The sequence below is a fragment of the Desmodus rotundus genome, chromosome 4 (assembly GCF_022682495.2).
Source record: "Desmodus rotundus isolate HL8 chromosome 4, HLdesRot8A.1, whole genome shotgun sequence".
Classification (NCBI taxonomy): domain Eukaryota; kingdom Metazoa; phylum Chordata; class Mammalia; order Chiroptera; family Phyllostomidae; genus Desmodus; species Desmodus rotundus.
This window is the reverse complement of record NC_071390.1, coordinates 112872306-112887367: the sequence shown is the minus strand read 5'-3', so window position 1 is coordinate 112887367 and position 15062 is coordinate 112872306. Positions and strand designations below refer to the sequence as shown.

Here is a 15062-nt window from a genome sequence, read left to right as displayed (position 1 = left end):
TAGCTCTCCACGCCCGAGCTCTCCAGATGTATGTCCATGTCCTTCGAGCAATGATTTGCTACAGAAAACTATCAACTGAGAGCTGTTTCCTAGGATGCTGTTTCTAAGGGAACAGGAGAAAGATGTGGCCTCCACCCCGGCAGAATTCCCTGCCCACTCTGGGCCCAGACCAGAGGCGGAAAGCCGGACATTCCATACAGCGGACACCTGCCTTTAGAGGGGAACAAGCAACGCTGGAGTTGCTGCCTGTGGGGACACCTGTCAGCATCCTTTCTTCTTTGTCCCATGACAGTCAGCTGACACACACAGATGGGGTCCTCAGTTCAGGGGCCAGCAGTCTGTGGCAGTCACAGGAGAAACCGCACCCCACCCTGATTTGTGCAAAGCACCCGATGCCGTGAGGAGAGCCAGGCCTGAGCTCGCAGAGCTCTGTGCTGAGGGCAGGTGTCCATGTTGCTGACTTTCAGTTTTTCTATGCAGTTCATTTTCCTTTCCTTTATGGGGTTTTTATTAAGAATAAATATGGTTTTTTAAATTTATTTTATTGTTGTTCAGTTACAGTTGTCCCTATTGTCCCCCCATTGCTCTCCCCTGCCCCATCCAAACCCTGCTCCCAAAGAAAATCCTCACCCTATTGTCCCTTTGTATGTGTTTCCCTTCTCTCCCCATACCCCCCTCCTCCCCTCTGGTCACTGTCACTTTGTTCTTTATTCCCATGTCTCTGGTAAGAATAAATATGTTTTTATATAAAATACACCTACACATTGTCACCAACCTTACCAGTTCTGTGAAACCTAGATTCAATGCCAATGCCTCTTCTACCCCAGGCTGAAAAGTCTCTTCCTTTTTAAACCCCCCCACATTTTATCTGAGCCTTTGTAAGGGCACACTGCTGACTCTTTTTCTGAGAACTAATTACATGAAACATTATCTCCAGGCCAGGAGGGAGGGCACTCTGTGCCCTTCACACAGTTAGTGAACACTAAATAGTAGTTAAATGGATAAGTGAATGTATTTGTTTTAAAGTATGGGTAAAATTTGTTTTAAAGTATGGGTATATTTGTTTTAAAGTATGGGTAAAATTTGGGAAAATTGTGTGAACAATTTAAAATGCTATTGTCACTCAATAATATACAAAGTTTTATACTATGTTTTCATCACAAGTTCTCAAAGTGTCCCATTTTTTTTCTACAGGAAGGCAGATGAAGAGATTGAAAAAATAAATAGTTGTCCCCAAGTTGTATAAGAGACCTTTTAGTTTCTAGAGTATTCCAGGAGAATGTTCAGTTTCTAGAATATTCCTGAAATGCTCTAAGCCTTCTTCAAAAGCAAATACACTTCGCTGTTGATATGACTCTTCAGACTTTGAACTGTTTCTGCCTTCCCCTAGAAAGTGCTGTTTCTGTTGTAACATTCCATGTGAAATTTCAGAATAGAATCTGGGTTTCAGCATTCTATAACATCGGTAGAGCTTATGTTGCCGTCATGGCTGAAAGATCCCGGAAATGTGAGGCAGACTTTCCAGTAGGAAAGTTAACAGGAGAAAAGAGAGTAGATGTATCACTCATGCATTCATTCACACTTAAATATCTCAAGAATTGTGTTTTCTATGTTGTCCTTATACATTTTGAAAAAAATATTTGTAAAAAGCATATTAAAGTGTATTTCTAATGAATGTTGTACTAATAGTTCAATGAAGTGATTTAACGATATATAAATAAACTTAATGCATGTGATTTTCATCTTATATAACAAGAAATTCCCAGTAAGCAATCAGGACACTGGACCTTTTCTTACACAAACACAGCTGTTGTTTTGAGAAAATAATGTGATCAACGGAGAATCTTCAGAAAGAATGCTGTGTCAATAAAAATTAATTTTGAGTTGGCCTACGAAATGTGCCAACCCACACAAGCACACACACAGTCGTTTCCACCTTTATTTGCAACAGTCAAAATTAAAAAAGGACTGTGCTGGATCTTCTACCTTCTGAGATCACAAATTCCAAATACTTATACTAAAAATATAGACACTTTGAAGATGTAATGTTTGCTTTTGTTCCTGAGCTTGAGAGGATGCCGGAATAACTAAAGGGAAGTGTCCCAAGATGAGAAGTCAACACTGCAGATTTATGGGCAGGAGCCTTCTCCACAGAGCCAGGTGACGGAGCCCTGATGTGAGTGAGATCTCTAAGGGAGACAGTGTGTGGTGGAAAGTGTAGAGGACCAAGGATGAACCTTAGGGTAAGTCCACAGGTTGGAAGGAGGAAAGAAATTGAGCAAAGGCGACTGGAGACAAAATTTGTAAATCAAGAAGCATAGGGATCCATCACTTTAAAGGAGGAAGAGACCAGTATCCTCATGCAATGAGGTGGAAGACACTGACAGCTGGAACTGGACCTCAGGAATGGTAACGTCTGACATACAGTTCCATTAGCGTGGTGAAGACAGAAGCTGAATCTGATGAGTTAAGCAACTGAGTAGGAGGTTAGAAAAGAAAAATGAGGGTTCAAATACCAACCACTACAGCAAGCCTGACATAGATATAAAAGAGGGAAGGTAGAAGCCCAGGCAAGGACAGTAGTTTCAGACCAGAGGAGACTTCTGGAATGATACTTGAAATCAAGAGGGAAGGACCTGGTGGGGAATATGAGCTTAGAGATTCTAGAATGGAAAGGAATAATTCAGGCAACTGCCCAGAGGAAGTGAGAATGGAGGGGTACTGGGAGAAAGGAAGACAGTTATACTTGGAAGGAAGTGGGCATGAAGATAACAAGATCATGAGATGATAGAGCCCCCTTGATATCAGACAGTGAAAAGGAAGCTCCCCTTTTCTCAGCAAAATAGGAGAAAACTTCCTATGGAAAATCAGGGGGTGGGGTGCAAGGGAGAGGAGATCTAGAAAGCATTGAGGCCAATGTACTTTGGGGAAAATAGAAATTAGGTTTGTTCAATTCTAATGGGGGCCCTGCTGACTGAATGGACCCCTGGGGGGGCTCTGTGACTCTCCCTAAGCTTTTTCCGTATCCCGGGGGTGGGAGTAAAGGAAGCAGGTGATGAAGACAGATCTGGGACATGGTCAAGGGAGGGAGAACCTGGGACCCTCCTAAGTGTTATCCACTGCGGGTTCTCAGTAACTACTGATCTGCCATGTGCACTGTTTGCAACTGAGCAGAGAAAGAAGACTGCATCAATTCAGAATATGTTCCCAGCTGTTTAACATTACAGCAAAAATATATCATGCGGTTGCCTTTGTACATACTCTTCTTCCTTGCAGCTTAACACTCTGCATCCTGGGGTTGGTTCCCAACCTCCTTCCGACCTTCATAGCTGTGCCTGTCTGTGCTGAGATAACAACCCTTTTCCAAGTTCTCTCACAGCATTTTCCCACACTCTGTGTCAGCCTTTGTATCCGTTCTATCTCCTCCTGGAAACCATGAACTGCGCAAATTGTTTCCCTCTGAATCCATAGCTTTGGAACACTGGGTCTTGAAATACACTGGAATCAATGAATGAATCATTTTGAACTTATTACTTGGAAGTTCAGGAAGTTCCTTTGTCTGCAAACAGAAGGTAAAAATCACAAGCCCTGAGAAGTTATCTCATCCAGTCTCTTCATTGTATAGATGAAGAAGCCAAAACCCAGAGAGTTCGACTTAACGCTCTTGAGATCAGGCGTTGGCTCGTTTTTAACACAGCCTCCCAATGCCGTCTTACTCATGCTCAATCTAGTTTGGCTCTAATCAGGTGCTGCTCCATTCAGAACTTAACATAGCTCAGTCAGAATCTGAGCAAGACCTGAGGGCCACTCAGAACTGGAGGTGGGGTGCCAGAACCATAAACTGGAGACGCCACTTGAAGAGGAAAATGACCCAGAACCAAATGGAAAAATTTCCAAGCAAGATGGTGGCCAGTGTGTATGAAAGAGTGACCCAATAAGAAGGTGATCAAAGCTTTGAGATACCGGAGTCCCAGAAAATATGGTACTGAGAGGTTTAAGACACTTCTCTACTTATTTGAAAGTTTTATATAAAGGTCAGGAATGGCCGCTGTACATTTGCTGTTCTACATGGTAATTTATGTGTTTTAATATTATTCTTCCAGTGTTACTACTCCATTTACATATATTTTTATGTAATTCATAAATTATTACAAACAAGCAGCACAGTTAGAGTCATCAAGTTTTATTCTCCAGAGTCTTACTTCTGTTTTCCTTCAAAACATGAACATGCCAATATGTTGTTTATTTTTAGATGTCATTCTCATATAAATTTTTGTTTAAGAAAAATGTCTCTTGAATGTGAACTATCTTGTACCCTACTTATTATGTTAAACGGAATAAAATAAATATTTGAAGTTACATTTCTAAGTGTTTGTTTAGCTGTGTTACCCTAGTTGCTGTTTGTTTTAGGCGGATCAAGTTCTTCTGGTTCCAAGAGCTCTCCGATTTAATGACAGCATTATCTGTGTATGTTCTGTGTGGCTTGAAGACACGAAAAGAATTCACGCTTTGATTCGGTGTCTTATTCAGCTCAGGCTGCTACATCAAGAATGCCAGAGACTGGGGGGCTTAAGTAATGAACATTCATTTCTCGCAGTTCTGGAGGCTGAAAGTTCAAGATCAAGACACTGGCAGATTTGGTGTCTGCTGAGATTCCACCCCCTGGTTCATAGATGGCACCTTTTACCTGTATTATTACTGATGGGAGGGGCGAGGAAGCTCTTGGGGTCTCTTTCATAAGGACACTAACCCCATTCATGGGGCTCCACCCTCATGACCTCATCACCTCCCAATGTCATCACACTGAGGAGTTAGGCTTCAGCATATGAATTTCGGGAGACAAAACATTCAGTCCACAGCATTCAGTTTAGAGAAGAGATAAATTTAAAGGAACACATCATGTTCCTAATCCACTTATGAGAGTCCATGATTCAGTTAAAGACTTTGTGTTATTCCTGATAGAAACAAAGAGGTGCTCTTCCTAATTCCCAGCGCCTGCTTCACAACTGCCCAGCTGTGACACTGTGCCAAGATGGCTGACCCTCCCAAATACCTACTCCCTTGAGCCTGAAGTAGTAAATCATGGAAAAGACAAATGGAAGACGATAAACCACCCAGGATGGCTGGGTAGAGAACATTCAGACAATTTATTTAGAGAATGTAAAACTTTAAATCAAGATGACCAATTAGAAGCCTTTCTTTTTTGATGTGGGAGGGGGTGGGAACCCAGAGATTCATCAACTTTTAAGATCTTAATCAATTGTTATGACTCATTCATATTAGCTGTGTTGACAACATGTGATTTATCTCCTCTAATTGCAAAATATTCCTCAGTCTCATTCAACTTCTCATTTAGTCACCCTCCATCAATTTATAAATGCTCAAGGAAAATAAATGATTGCCCAGATGGTGAAAATGTGTTGAAGCAAACAAAAGAAGTTCTGGAAAGTCAGCCTGGTCCCCTTGTGAGTCTTTTACCTAACATGGGAAAAATCAGCCAATGGTACCCTGCCTCAGTTTCCCTACCAGAGGAGAAGAGAGTTTCTCCTTTGTCCTGCATTGACTTCAAAATAGCTTGCTCTTCACAACACATGGCCAACAGAATATACTACATTTTTCAGTCAAATTAAAAGTCCCTTACTATAACATGGCTGGAGTTTTGAGCTCACATGTATCACAGTCTCTGGCTGAAAAAAGAAAATTTAATGGTAAGTACCTTTAGCAATAAAAACAGATGTACAACTGAAGAGGAGGAGAAAGAAAAGTGGATTTGTCTCAAGTAAAAACTTTTTTAAAAAAGAGCTCAACCTTGATACTTAAAAAACATTGGTTTTTTTCTAAGTAGGAGAGTAAGCAATGAGTAACCCACAGGAATATTCTTCACTCTCTTAGAAAAGCAGGAGGAAGTGGGAATGTCTCTCAGTAGCCTCCTCTCTGTATCTCTGAGGCTTACACCTGGAACACAGGTCACTGCTCCCACTGTTAACACAGCGGGCTGACCTCTGGCTCAGGGAACATCTATGCAGCCAGGGCTTCAACTGTATGATGGGCCTGGCCACTCACTGGCTGGCCCTGGCTCATGCTCCTCCTCTTCCTGAGCTCTGAAATATGGAAGCATCTGTCAGTCTGGGCAGGTATCTTCACATGCTAGCATGAAAACAGGCAGCTAGTTTGAGATGGTGGCAGTCAAAAATAACACAGCTGGCAGGCCATGGTCTAGTGGGTCACAAAGAAGAGAGAGACAGAGAGGACTGAAAAGTCCCCAGCCACTAACTTAATCTCCAGGTCCAACAGGAACATGTGGAGGTCGTTTTGCTGCTCAAATGGTTCCCATGGGAAGGCAAGTATGACAAACAATTTTTGTAGCTCTGATTTCCCTCCAAGTGCTAAGTATACTTTCATTTTTCATGAAAGCCTGCTCTGGAGTCAGTCCTGACTGGGGAAAACCTCCTGTGAAGCCAGCACAAAGGCCTTTTTTCATTCAGTCTCACATCAAAATATTCTATGCCTCTGACCCAATCTTTCTGTGCTGGTTGACACAAGTGCCCCGTGTCCTCCTGACTGCGTCCTGCATCCTGCATGAAGTGAGCCTCTGATGCCACCAGCAGCCTCACATCCCATGATTATATGAGCCCGTTGCAAAGAGGGTGCCCACAATGAGAAAGCTGACAGTCGATGACTCATGAAGCTCCCCTCCCCAGTATTAACCTTTTCTTTATGGGATTAGCTATGTCCACATTCTGGAATCAGAGTCCTTTACTCATGCTGATCCTCTGCTTTGCCTATACGAGGTGTGGGAGAGCTGTTTAGACTCTGTAAGCAGGTGTACTTCCTGCTGAGAACATGAGGTTGATTCCTCAGGTGTGTCAGCTGTCAGACTCCCCTGTGCTGTGTCTACCTCCCAGTCCAGCACTGGGAAAGCCTAATTTATCTCCTCCTGCACAAAGAAGGCTGTGATGATGATGAAGACTGAAGAGTGCCTAGGGAAAGCTTGACCATTCATCCAGCACCAAGACAGGCCAGTAAAAACATCCATATGGAGTTGTCCTCTTTATTATAAGCACATAGCTTACTGGAACAAATAGGAGAATATTCATTGGCAAAGTAAAGTGTTTTACAAAACCCATTAGAAAGACGTGAGTAGCTGGGATGTAGATTTTCTAATTTTTAATTAGTTTTTTTTATAAAAATGAAAACTAAATTTCAAGGGCAAGGTATCACAGCAGAAGAAAATCTTCTCCTAAGAAAAGACTTAATTGTTTATAATAATCAAATCTACAGGCTATTGCATGACCCACGGTCTGGGCTCCACCAAAGGATCCCCTGAAGCAGAGGCGGGCCACTCATCTGGAGAGTGCAGCAGTATGAAGAGAAAAGATTCCTAAGCATTTACAAGGTGAAAAGCAATGTGCCCAAACTTGGCTTTTTCCACAGAGAAAACAAACTTTGCAGCAACCTTCCTTCATCAGAGTTCCTTTATGATGGGCTGTGAGATGGACAAGTCAGCTGGTACAAGACATAGACTTCTTGCTTTTAATCATGGCCCTTCCCCCCTTGGTGCTACCATCTTTCTCTATAGTACATAAGGAGACCTTGGCAGGAAGAGGAACCAGGGGTAACATTTCACTTCCGCTTCCTGATCCTACCCTTTGCTCAAGACAATGTCCAACCTACAGGTGACCAGGAGCGGACCAAAGGTCGCAGCTCACTGCCAAGAGACCAGGCACAGACCAGCAACAAGGACCACACCGCAGTGTCCCCGAAGGCCATTTCCCTGTCAGGCACTCTGACATTAAGGGTGCGGGTGTCAGAGTCCCCTGGATGTTCCCAGGCCAAATGAAGTCTCTGAGTCAAAAGGATGGGCCGCCAGGTAATCTTTGTACTCTCCATCAAGCAGCTGGGCAGCATTCCTGGCAAACCAGCAGTCTACCTGCTCCTCCCCATTGTAGATTTTCCTCTGTTTCCACACCACTGGGACCTGGTGTCCTTTCACCTTCAAAACAGTCCCAGGCACCTCGCCTGCCTTTGGGGGTGGAGGACCAGTAGTGTTCTTGCTGGGCCCCTCAGGCTCCCCTGTGAGTCTGGCATCCTGGTTCAGGAACTGACCTGAATGGACAAGAAAAGCATCAGGTCTAAGTCAAGTACAGGCCACACTGTGCAGAAAAAAAATCAAATTTCAGTTTAGGCCACTGGTAACCAGCAAATGCACACGTGGCACCCAGAGGAAGGGGGAATTCATGATGTCAGTGACCACACTCCTAGTTGCACTCTGTCAGAAGGCACTCACACCTTCTCCAGCGTAAGTGATGGAACACATGTTTGGAGCATATGGAGAGGAGAGACCTCTCCTACCTGAGGTTTTACAAGTAGCGGCCTCCACATCTGGAAGCTGTCCACTTGCTAACACTGGAAAGCTGCCTGGTTAGGCAAACAGAGATAACCATAGTCTCTTACTGAGCTGGGAGGACAAGAAAGGGGGCAGATCAACAGGGAAGAGTCAGGCCTTCCCCTCTGTCCTCCCTGGTCATAGCACTCTCCACGCTACAAAGTCTGTGGACTGTATTGGGCTGAGGGTGTGGAAGCAGTCAGTTCAGTTTGTCCCTGAGACACACCATCAGAATTCTCCAGGTCAAGTGAGGGCATCACTGAGGCCAAGGACACTGGTGCGCCTCTGTCAGAAGGAGTGCGTGCTTGGCCATCAGGCACTACAGAAATGCGTCCAGCTCAAGTGCCAGGAAACCCTGCTTTCTAAATTGAGCCCTGGCGGCTCTGGCTCTTTACTTGCGGGCAAGACGCCCATGTGAAACTGCATGTCAAAGAAAGCCATCCCGAGAGGACTGCCTGCTGCTCATGCAGTGTGTGACTCCGACGGAAGAGACACCCATGTCACACCAGGTGCTGGGCTGTGGGCTGCCCTTTCTTTGTATTTTCTTGCTGACAGTAAGGAGCCAGAGGACGAGTCCCAACTTCTTTGCTTGCTTTCCCAGAAAGCCAGTGAGAATTAGTTTATAAAACACAATCCTATTCCAGAAAGTCACGAAGAGGCAAGACATACAATTTTTGTGGTATTGTATAAAGACCACCCTCCTACTGAATTTCTCAATCAAGCTAAAGTGACTGGCAACACCAGCTTCACTCCAGGACTCCAGGAGCTGAACACTCTCCTCTCACCCCGGGAGGAGCAGCTGCTTACCTAACAGCCCATGGCAGTTGCTGGAAAGGCCTTTGCTACTGGAGATGTAGAAACCTAGGTGGTCTCGCTGGTAGGGGGCTGGTTTTTTGTAGAGGTGAATGAGGACGACGAAGGCAATGGTGCCCTGGATGGTGACAGTGACACTGGCATTGGCAGACACTGACACCTCCAGCCCCCGACTTCCCACTACTACACTCTGGTTGCAGGGGAGGACCAGCCTGTCTTCACCATCCAAGATGACTCTGTGCGGTGTGATCTCAAGGTATGACCTCTCCGGCTTATTGACGAGGATGGTGATGGTGCGGAAGTAAGTGCGTCGTTTCTTGTGGCCGTTGGGAGGAGCGGGGGCCCCAATTAATGCTCCATTCACTGTCACACCTCCAAGACAGAGGGGAAGAGAACAGTGGTTAGAAAAACTATCCCCACCTTCACGCTAAAGGCGTCTGATCAGAATTTCCTTCCTCTCCTGGCCTTATCTTTGTATCTCTCGCACCGTGAACTTTGACTTGGGAATAGAGGCCACTTAGTGCCTATCAAATGAGTGAAGAAATGAGTAAATGCATGAAGTTATGAGGAAATTTCTTCCCCGTGTTCAACCAATATTTAGAGGGAGGGGAAGGATGATGTAGATTTGAGTCAAGATATCACAGAAAGGGTTTATGTGTTTATGTTCCCTCTAGTATTTCCTATCATTCTGCTTGTAGGGACAAACAGACATATTTCTCATCTACCAGTTGCCACTGCTGCTGATTTGGAGACCCCATGATGCCACTCAGCAGTGTGGCATAATGCAAAGGTTAGAATCCCAAAGCTCAAGTTCTTTCACTTTCCAGGTGCGCATCTCTGGACAAGTCACTTTAAAACTCTGAGCCTCGATGTCTTCATTTGTAAAAAGGGGCAGGAAACCTAACAAGATGGTGGTGAGGATTCAGGAGCTGGCATACGGGCAAGCTGCCAGCAGCCAGCAAACACAAGTCTTCCCTTTTCTCCTTCACTGCCATGAACACAACTGCAACTCTTGCAGACCTGAGCGAGGCCTGTGAGCCAGACTCCTGGCAATCCGTGCTGTCTGAGCAGATGGCGATTCTGCACCAGATGTTTGGGACTGAATTAGTTTACGCTCATTAAGTATATTTGCTCTCAGCCAAAGAGGCAATTTGCATTAATAAAAGATTGCTATGTAATCAACCCTTGTTTTCTCTGCTTTGGGGGATAATCTTTCCATACATCTTGACTAGAAACTCCTTGGACATTCCAGGGGAAAACTCCTTTCCCTGGGACAAAGCGTTGGGGAAAGGAAAAACCCCAGCATGAGCGGAGGTCAGCTAGTTCCGCCTCAAGGCTCCAAGCATCTTCCACTGAGCCTCCCATCACAGACACCACACTAAACATGGAAACAACAGAACAACTCTGACGGGGGTGGGCCCCTCCAGGGAAGGATACAGTTAGGCCCCTATCTCACTCTGGAGCCCTCTGAGCTACAAACAAGCCAAGATTTTGCACTATGGCTAAGCAGCCCTGCAAGAGAGCGAGGCAGGTAAGGAGCCCACGATCAAACATTGCATAACAACATCATCTGTGTGACCTTGCTGTGGGGCCCTCTGTCACCCAGCCTTCTAAGAAACTCATTTTCTCAGAACTGAGAAGTGCCAGAACGTCCACTGCAAAGCTTGTCCTCACAAAGTCAGGCCGTGTGACTGTCCACATGGCCATCCCTCAAGCACTGGGACCCATATGTAACGGGAGGAGTTTTTTATATTCCAATCTCTTTCATGCAGTCCCTCTACAGACCAAAGGGGATCAGAACCCTTCTTACATCTGTGTCCTCTGCACAGAGCTGAGTAATTAACATCGGGCTTACCACCTCAATCATCGAGGATCTGAGATAAATGAGTTTAGCACATGCCACCATCACAGTTTTCGATTGGAAAGACATAATAACAACGATAATGTGTCATGAATTCATATAGCACTGTGAGGCCAGCACAGCGAGTATCACTATCTCTGTTTTACAAGGGAGACAGCAGGAGCTCCCTACCCTAGCTCAGTACCCAGGGCCACAGCATGAGTGCAGTCAGAGGGCAGGGTTTCCAATGCACGTCTTCCTGCCTCTCAGGTCAGCGCACAGTCTATTTGCTTTAGTTATTCACCAACGATCCTCACTGAGCATCTGTGATGTGCCCCTCATATACCTGGACACCCTTCTTAGGAACAGAGGAGATATGGGGTCTACCTTGCTCTTGCCCAAGGCCACCACGGAGGTCAAACCTTACCAGAGTCTGTGTGATCAGAGACCAGCCTTAGGATGTCCCCAGGCTGCCCATCAATGTTGAAGCAGACAGTGAGCTTGTTCAAGGGGAAATCCACAACGAAATGGGGGTCTCCATCCGCTGCCAGAGCAGGAAGAAACAGAAGAGAAACAGAAAGAAAAGACATTATTGAGTGCCTTCCATGTGTAAGTACTCTTTTGTTTTCTCTCATGTATTACTTATTTGATCTTGTCAATGGTCCTGAATCTCTAAATGAGGAAGATGACTGGGTAGTGGATGACTCACCACAGTTACCCAATTAGTAGATGGTGAAGTTTGAACTCGGGTCCCCTAAATTCAAACATAATGCTCCCTTTCATCACACCTCAGCCAAACACAGACAACTAAGCCTTGAGAGGTAAGAGGGAAACAGAAAGGAGAGTTATTGCCAGATACCCCCACTGCGACTGACCCACTTGCTTCAACTTCCCGCATGACGCCAATCATTTCCTTTCTCCTTTGACTACCAAGTGAAGAGATGTGGATGAGAACTCTTCGTCTCCTATGACCACAGTGCCATGGCACTAGGGACATTCATAGCGTCCAGCATACACAACTCTTGTCTAACAGGAGTAACGACCAAACCCAGCGGAGGGCTGGCAGCAAGTGAAGGACACAGAGTCAACAGGAATAGAGTTATGTGACAGTTCCCTGAGAGTTTCTTGGGCTCACACCATATCATTTCTCCTCAAATCACCCAAGTCCCTTTACAAGGGAAGATGTTGCTTGTTCCAAAAAATAGAGCAGTGGCCTGAAAGTCACACTCCCCGCAGCGTCCCAGAGGAAAGCATTCTTGCATTAAAGCATGTGTGAGTTCAAAGGAATCACATTCCCTCTGTTGGAGACTGCGTTTCCTGCCTGCACAGCTAACCTCGAGGATGTCCCTGATTTTAAGAACTTGCGTGTCCGGCACATGGACTGCAAGACTTATAAAGAGATGTGTGCATTTTAAGAAGCCAACTCAGCCCTTGTGTTGTTATTCCATCTGGATTTTTATTATAATCCCAGAAAATTGGCCAAAGGAAATTTCATGGTGTTTTTATCCGTCCTTCCCTCTAAACCAAGGATTAAAGAAATAACACAATAATTTTTAAAAAATCTGGATGTCACAGATATTTGTAACACCAGAAACAGGAAGCACGCATACTTTAGATCTCTAAAACAAATGCCTTTTAAACTCCGTAGTGAGGAGAATGTGGGTGTTACCCTTGCTTCCATCAGGGCTGTTGCCAGGCTCCCCAGGACTGTTACCCACGGTGTTGATGCAATGGTTTAGTGACGATCCTGCTGCTCAGAACCGCCGCACTGCTGGCGCGGGCTGACACACTATGGGTCCTGGTGTCCCGTTTCTAATGTGAGCTGGTATTTTAGCTGGTTTCAGGGAATTCCTGATTGTCCACTTTCTAAACATATCGACTCCCAAATCACACATTTTCTTTGTTCTCTTTACCTGATGTTTTGGAGACTTTAATTCTTGGGTTGTATGGCTTCTCGAGAGCAGGTCCTATAAAGGAGAAGGAAAAGAACACTCACTGTTACCCATGAAAGAGGATGAAGTGAGGGGCACAGAGAGGAGAGGGTTGGGATGAGTAAAATATAGCTTTCAGATACATTTTTGGCAACTTAAAAACATCATTTGTTTTAAAGAGGGAGCTTGGCTTCACAACATACAAGTGAAGGGATAACATGTGGAGGCTTAATTATTTTATTCTTTTATAAATTAGATAGTATTCTTCTCACCTGTGATTTCTGTGCATGTAATAGAGGAAAATATCCCGTCATAGTTAAGGTCTAGTTATGGGAGGAGGGGGGAAGGCACACTTGTTTAATGGGTCCAGAGTTTCAGATTTGCAAGACGAGTGAGTTCTGAAGATGTTTCACAACGTCAATATACTTAACACTACTGAACTGTACACTTAAAAATGGTAAGATGGTAAATTTATGTTACATGTTTTCGTACCATAATTTTAAAAAACCCAGAAAGATGCAAAAATGTAAAAATAAATTAGAATCCAGGGTCTATCGCTATGCGTGTAAATACAATTCATAAAGCAGCAGGCAAAATAAATAATTAATTAACGAATAACCTAAAAGTAAATTAATTTCTATAAATAAAAATATTATCTTATTTCAAACTGTTTGTATTAACAAGATCATGCTCCTCTTTACTGCTTTTGGTCCCTCACTGAAATTAAAGATCAAACTGCCTCCATGTGTCCACATGCCCATGTCTTTTCCACGCTGGTCCCTGGCCAGTGGGACGCAGGCCGAATCAGGCAGCCCATGAAGGGGAAGCACCTTCTTAGTCCAGACGGCTGATGTGAGAAGCTGTGGTGAGTGGCAGCTGCCACAAACACTCGGAAAAGTAAACCTTAAATTTTAAAAATCATCAGAGCTTTAAGCAAAGAAAGATTGTCTTGAATACTACCTAATGCTTCAGGAAAATTCTATTCCAAACAACTGTTTTGAGCTGTCAGTTGGTCATTTCTTTATATGGCTATTTCATAGCATCCCACAGCTTGCTTTTCATCAGAACTCAGATTGCGCTAGCTGTGCCAAGACAAGCTTCGCTCCATCTAAAAAGGCAATGCGTCAGTTTTAACCTCTCCATCAGGGTCTGAACTTTCCATTAATGTCTAGTTCTATATTCCTCAAGGGAAAGGGTATCTAACATTTGTAGAACACTCATATGTGCCAAAGACTTTACACGTTTAATCCTTGCAATGGCCCTTCAGGGAAATTATTATCACCTACATTTTATAGGTGAGGGAATAGGAGGTCAGAGGTGCAGAAGCCTGCCCCGCACCACACAGCTGGTCAGGAGGGTTGGTGAGCTGAACCTCGGCTCTGTCTGCACCCTAAAGGTATGCTCTCTTCCCCATCCCAGGTGCTTCTCAGAGGTTAGAGTTCAAGGAATAAGTGAGGCAGCATTTGTAGGTCCTCAGGTAACATCAGTTCCCCCTACTTAGGAAATGTGAACTTGATGGAAATTTAATGAAAATGTTACACATTTAAAAAAATGCCATTTTCCCAAACAGCTATTACTGAGAATATAATCCTCAGCTTTGGTTGAACTACCTTCCTTTTCCGTTTCCTGTTCTCATCACTACTCATTCCCCCGCAAAAATGGCGCTGAGACTGTTCGTGACAGCTGCTGTTCAGATCCTGAGTAATAAGTATGTAAAGGGTGCGTTCTCTTAAGAATCCAGAAATTAGTCCTCAGCTATGTTCCCAGGAAAATAAAATCCAGCATACACATAAAATGATACAACTCCAAAGTACTTAAAAATGTAGAAGGGCAGTTTAAAATGAACATTTGCATATATATATATATTTGTTTATTCCTCTTGGTGTCTCCCATAATGCCTGGTGAATGTTAGGCACTCGGAATTGATGACTGAAAGACCGACTGACTTCACCGGACAACATTTCTGAGACAAACTGTCCCCTTCTCTCATTCCTGCACAGAGATCCACAGTTTATAACAAATCAAACACAACGACTGAACACACTTACTGCAAACTGGGAGTTGCATGTGGGGGTGATTACTTATAAAAATC

At 44.3% G+C, this 15062-nt stretch overlaps 1 protein-coding gene across 1 annotated transcript in view; it reads right to left on the bottom strand.

Moving 5' to 3' along the window:
• Positions 1 to 7035: 7035 nt before the first annotated feature.
• Positions 7036 to 15062, bottom strand: part of ITIH5 (inter-alpha-trypsin inhibitor heavy chain 5) — an 82131-nt gene continuing 74104 nt past the window's right edge. The window contains exons 11-14 of the mRNA XM_024580352.4: positions 12953 to 13006; positions 11467 to 11583; positions 9194 to 9571; positions 7036 to 8106 (exon numbers count right to left, since the gene is read on the bottom strand). Of these exons, the coding sequence (XP_024436120.2) occupies positions 7808 to 8106; positions 9194 to 9571; positions 11467 to 11583; positions 12953 to 13006 (848 nt within the window). The 3' untranslated portion in view covers positions 7036 to 7807. The remainder of the gene's footprint in view (positions 8107 to 9193; positions 9572 to 11466; positions 11584 to 12952; positions 13007 to 15062) is intronic.